At 48.7% G+C, this 5823-nt stretch overlaps 1 protein-coding gene across 1 annotated transcript; it reads right to left on the minus strand.

Annotated features, from left to right (window-relative positions):
* Nucleotides 1-1278: 1278 nt before the first annotated feature.
* LOC110457512 (serine/arginine repetitive matrix protein 2-like) lies at nt 1279-3692 on the minus strand. The gene is made up of 2 exons (XM_021508825.1): nt 3683-3692; nt 1279-3326 (listed from the first exon to the last, which is right to left on the minus strand). The coding sequence occupies exons 1-2, from the start codon at nt 3690-3692 to the stop codon at nt 1279-1281; spliced, it is 2058 nt and encodes a 685-aa protein (XP_021364500.1).
* Nucleotides 3693-5823: the final 2131 nt, after the last annotated feature.

Consider the following 5823-nt stretch of genomic DNA (forward strand, 5'->3'; position numbering starts at 1 on the left):
TATCTGCTGTGCTGGTCTGCTGTGCTGGTCTACTCTCGGCATGGTCTGACCATGACAGCCTGTCTGCAGTGCTGGTCTGCTCTTGGCAAGGTCTGAGCTTGACAGCCTGTCTGCTGTGCTGGTCTGCTGTGCTGGTCTGCTCTTGGCAAGGTCTGAGCGTGACAGCCTGTCTGCTGTGCTGTTCTGCTCTCGGCAAGGTCTGACCGTGACAGCCTGTCTGCTGTGCTGTTCTGCTCTCGGCAAGGTCTGACCGTGACAGCCTGTCTGCTGTTCTGGTCTGCTCTCGGCAAGGTCTGACCGCTGTGCTGGTTTGCTCTCGGCAAGGTCTGACCGCTGTGCTGGTCTGCTCTCGGCAAGGCCTGAACGTGACAGCCTGTCTGCTGTGCTGGTCTGCTTTGGCCAGGTCTGACCGTGCCAGCCTGTCTGCTGTGCTGGTCTGCTCTTGGCAAGATCTGACCATGACAGCCTGTCTGCTGTGCTGGTCTGCTCTCGGCACGGTCTGAGCTTGACAGCCTGTCTGCTGTGCTGGTCTGCTCTCGGCAAGGTCTGAGCTTGACAGCCTGTCTGCTGTGCTGGTCTGCTCTTCGCCAGGTCTGACCGTGACAGCCTGTCTGCTGTGCTGGACTGCTCTCGGCAAGGTCTGACCGCTGTGCTGGTCTGCTCTCGGCAAGGACTGAACGTGACAGCCTGTCTGCTGTGCTGGTCTGCTATCGGCAAGGTCTGACCGTGACAGCCTGTCTGCTTTTCTGGTCTGCTCTAGGAAAGGTCTGACCGCTGTGCTGGTTTGCTCTCGGCAAGGACTGACCGCTGTGCTGGTCTGCTCTCGGCAAGGTCTGACCGAGACAGCCTGTCTGCTGTGCTGGTCTGCTCTTTGCAAGGTCTGACCGTGACCGTGACAGCCTGTCTGCTGTGCTGGTCTGGTCTCGGCAAGGTCTGACTGTGACAGCCTGTCTGCTGTGCTGGTCTGCTCTTTGCAATGTCTGACCGTGACAGCCTGTCTGCTGTGCTGGTCTGCTGTGCTGGTCTGCTCTCGGCATGGTCTGACCATGACAGCCTGTCTGCTTTGCTGGTCTGCTCTCGGCAAAGTCATACCGTGACAGCCTGTCTGCTGTGCTGGTCTGGTCTCGGCAAGGTCTGACTGTGACAGCCTGTCTGCTGTTCTGGTCTGCTCTCGGCAAGGTCTGAGCGCTGTGCTGGTTTGCGCTCGGCAAGGTCTGACCGCTGTGCTGGTCTGCTCTCGGCAAGGCCTGAATGTGACAGCCTGTCTGCTGTGCTGGTCTACTCTCGGCAAGGTGTGAGCGTGACAGCCTGTCTGCTGTGCTGGTCTGGTCTCGGCAAGGTCTGACTGTGACAGCCTGTCTGCTGTTCTGGTCTGCTCTCGGCAAGGTCTGAGCGCTGTGCTGGTTTGCGCTCGGCAAGGTCTGACCGCTGTGCTGGTTTGCGCTCGGCAAGGTCTGACCGCTGTGCTGGTCTGCTCTCGGCAAGCCCTGAACGTGACAGCCTGTCTGCTGTGCTGGTCTGCTGTGCTGGTCTGCTCTCGGCAAGGTCTGACCGCTGTGCTGGTCTGCTCTCTGCAAGGTCTGATCGTGACAGCCTGTCTGCTGTGCTGGTCTGCTTTGGCCAGGTCTGACCGTGCCAGCCTGTCTGCTGTGCTGGTCTGCTCTCGGCACGGTCTGAGCTTGACAGCCTGTCTGCTGTGCTGGTCAGCTGTGCTGGTCTGCTCTCGGCAAGGTCTGACCGTGACAGCCTGTATGCTGTGCTGGTCTGCTCTCGGCAAGGTCTGACCATGACAGCCTGTCTACTGGGCTGGTCTGCTCTCGGCAAGGTCTGACCGTGACAGCCTGTATGCTGTGCTGGTCTGCTCTCGGCAAGGTCTGTCCGTGACAGCCTGTCTGCTGTGCTGGTCTGCTGTGCTGGTCTGCTCTTGGCAAGGTCTGAGCTTGACAGCCTGTCTGCTGTGCTGGTCTGCTCTCGGCACGGTCTGAGCTTGACAGCCTGTCTGCTGTGCTGGTCTGCTCTTTGCAAGGTCTTACCGTGACAGCCTGTCTGCTGTGCTGGTCTGATCTCGGCAAGGTCTGACCGTGACAGCCTGTCCGCTGTGCTGGTCTGGTCTCGGCAAGGTCTGCCCGTGACAGCCTGTCTGCTGTTCTGGTCTGCTCTCGGCAAGGTCTGAGCGCTGTGCTGGTTTGCGCTCGGCAAGGTCTGACCGCTGTGCTGGTCTGCTCTCTGCAAGGTCTGAGCGTGACAGCCTGTCTGCTGTGCTGGGCTGCTCTCGGCACGGTCTGAGCTTGACAGCCTGTCTGCTGTGCTGGTCTGCTCTTCGCCAGGTCTGACCGTGACAGCCTGTCTGCTGTGCTTGTCTGGTCTCGGCAAGGTCTGACCGTGACAGCCTCTCTGCTGTTCTGGTCTGCTCTCCGCAAGGTCTGACCGCTGTGCTGGTTTGCTCTCGGCAAGGACTGACCGCTGTGCTGGTCTGCTCTCGGCAAGGTCTGACCGAGACAGCCTGTCTGCTGTGCTGGTCTGCTCTTCGCCAGGTCTGACCGTGACAGCCTGTCTGCTGTGCTGGTTTGCTCTCGGCAAGGTCTGACGGCTGTGCTGGTCTGCTCTCGGCAAGGCCTGACCGTGACAGCCTGTCTGCTGTGCTGGTCTGCTCTTGGCAAGATCTGACCATGACAGCCTGTCTGCTGTGCTGGTTTGCTCTCGGCAAGGTCTGACCGTGACAGCCTGTCTGCTGTGCTGGTTTGCTCTCGGCAAGGTCTGAGCGTGACAGCCTGTCTGCTGCGCTGGTCTGCTCTCGGCAAGGTCTGAGCGTGGCAGCCTGTCTGCTGTGCTGGTCTGCTCTTTGCACGGTCTGACCGTGACAGCCTGTCTGCTGTGCTGGACTGCTCTCGGCAAGGTCTGACCGCTGTGCTGGTCTGCTCTCGGCAAGGTCTGACCGAGACAGCCTGTCTGCTGTGCTGGTCTGCTCTTGGCAAGATCTGACCATGACAGCCTGTCTGCTGTGCTGGTTTGCTCTCGGCAAGGTCTGAGCGTGACAGCCTGTCTGCCGTGCTGGTCTGCTCTCGGCAAGGTCTGACCGAGACAGCCTGTCTGCTGTGCTGGTCTGCTCTTGGCAAGATATGACCATGACAGCCTGTCTGCTGTGCTGGTTTGCTCTCGGCAAGGTCTGAGCGTGACAGCCTGTCTGCTGGGCTGGTCTGCTCTCGGCAAGGTCTGAGCGTGACAGCCTGTCTGCCGTGCTGGTCTGCTCTCGGCAAGGTCTGACCGCTGTGCTGGTCTGCTCTCCGCAAGGTCTGACCGCTGTGCTGGTCTGCTCTCGGCAAGGTCTGAGCGTGACAACAACAGTGACAATATTATTGATGATTTTCAGAGTTTGAAATTAAATTAAGTAAAAAGTCATCATTCTTTCCTGAAATATAATTAATTAAAAAAAAAATTGTCTTCCTTGCAAGATAAAAAAATTACAACTGCTCAAAAGCAAATTCCACCTCATTGAAAATCGTGACAATTTTCAAAGTGGAAATATCAACAGGCAATATATCCTCATTACCTGAGATTTGGTATGCAGTGATGTTCTAATACGAATGACAAAAACCTCCATATACAGTCTTTTCAGCACATCTGTTTAACTTCTCTTCTATGTAGTCATGATTTATTTATAAACAATTTCCACCAAATTTACCTTGGGGCATAGACCCAATTAAGTGCCCCTTTACAAGATCTCTCTGCTCATTCTGGGCCAATCCATCTTCTTTTTAACAACTCCATCCAAACATATATATGGCAACTTTAAAAATCAAATGGTGTTATGACTGATTCAAATGATTTATTTTAATCAAATATTATTTGATAATCTTCCTATACTGAAATATGCTAAAATACAGAGTAGTGAGGAGAAAAGGCATTCTCTAAAATTAACTATTTCCACAATAGAAATTATATAAAAGCACAAGTAGTAACAGAAATAGGTCATGATTATTGTGTACATCTGTGTAACACATATGTGACTAGTTATAGTGACTGCATTTTACTGCATGGAAAAACATGTACCACATCTGTCCTGTGAAAGAGATGAACAACGTGTGCACAGCCCTGACAGTCCACGACTACGTCAGTGCCTGTATCTACGACCACGTCAGTCTCTGTATAATTTACAACTGCTTATTGGATTAACAGTTCAGCACCGCGCTGAAGTTCATGTTAAGACACAACATTCCCATAAAAGCACCATTATAGCCAAGCGACCCTGACTTTAATTGTACTGTTAACAACCTTCAACTTATCTACAAGACTCTTTTGTATTTTGACGAGGTATTCATTTGATTTAGCTTTACACTTTAAATGAACTTTTATGTTTTTCAAAAATTCTTTCACCTTTCAACATTGAACAGACTTTTTTGGAAAGCATCGAAGATTTTTCTGAACTATTATTAATTTATGTATGTTAAAACTTTTCTCTGAATAATAATTTATACCTATGTAAACCTGAATAACCAGTTGAATATGATACCCTTTGTACAGCACAATTCTGATATTACAATAGGCTTCGGTAATGTAACAAAGTAATTGTTCAGAAAAAATATAGCAGCCAGGACTTCATCAAAACTAACGCAAATAAGAAAGGTGGCATTCTGAAACATAAGGGCCATCATATCAAAATTTTACTGCAAACATCTGTGATAAATTTATTATAGCAAAACCAAATTAATTCTGCAGAAAAAATGTAGCAGCCAGGACTCCACCAAAACCCTTGTTACACTGCCAACGTTAGACAGTAAAACCTAGTTATACTGTGACAAATAATCTGCAAAAACTTGTAAAACTGCAACTGTTTGACAGCAAAACCTTGTAATACTGTCTACGTTATACATTTAAACCTTGTTATACTGCCACCATTATACATTTAAACCTTGTTATACCATCACCAAGTACAGTAAAACCTTGTTATACTGTCACCATTTGTCAGTTAAACCTTGTTAAACTGTCACTATTTGACAGTCTAACAAACCAAAACATTTGGTATACTATGACCATTTGTTATTTAAACCTTGTTATACTGCCACCATTTGTTATTGAAACCTTGTTATACAGCCACCATTTGACAGTTAAACCTTGTAAAACTGCCACTGTTTGACAGCAAAACCTTGTTATACTGCCACCATTTGTCAGTAAAATCTTGTTTTACTGTCACCATTTGTTTTTAAACCTTGTTATACTGCCACCATTTGTTTTTAAACCTTGTTATACTGCCACCATTTGTTTTAAAACCTTGTTATACTGCCACCATTTGACAGTTAAACCTTGTAAAACTGCCACTGTTTGACAGCAAAACCTTGTTATACTGCCACCATTTGTCAGTAAAACCTTGTTTTACCGTCACCATTTGTTTTTAAACCTTGTTATACTGCAACCATTTGTTTTTAAACCTTGTTATATTGCCACCATTTGTTTTTAAACCTTATTATACAGCCATCTTTCGTTTTTAAAACTTGTTATACAGCCACCATTTGTTATTCAAACCTTATTATACAGCCACCTTTTGACAGTGAAACCTTGTAAAACTGCCACTGTTTGACATCAAAACCTTGTTATACTGCCACCATTGTCAGTAAAACCTTGTAATACTGCCACCATTTGTCAGCAAAACCTTGTTATACTGCCACCATTTGTTATTTAAACTTTGTTATACTGCCACCATTTGACAGTAAAACCTTGTTATACTGCCACCATATGACAGCAAAACCTTGTTATACCGTCACCAAGTACAGTAAAACCTTGTTATAATGTCACTATTATACAGTTAAACCTTGTAATACTGCCACC

The sequence above is a fragment of the Mizuhopecten yessoensis genome, unplaced genomic scaffold, assembly GCF_002113885.1.
Source record: "Mizuhopecten yessoensis strain PY_sf001 unplaced genomic scaffold, ASM211388v2 scaffold9163, whole genome shotgun sequence".
In the NCBI taxonomy this organism is placed as follows: Eukaryota; Metazoa; Mollusca; class Bivalvia; order Pectinida; family Pectinidae; genus Mizuhopecten; species Mizuhopecten yessoensis.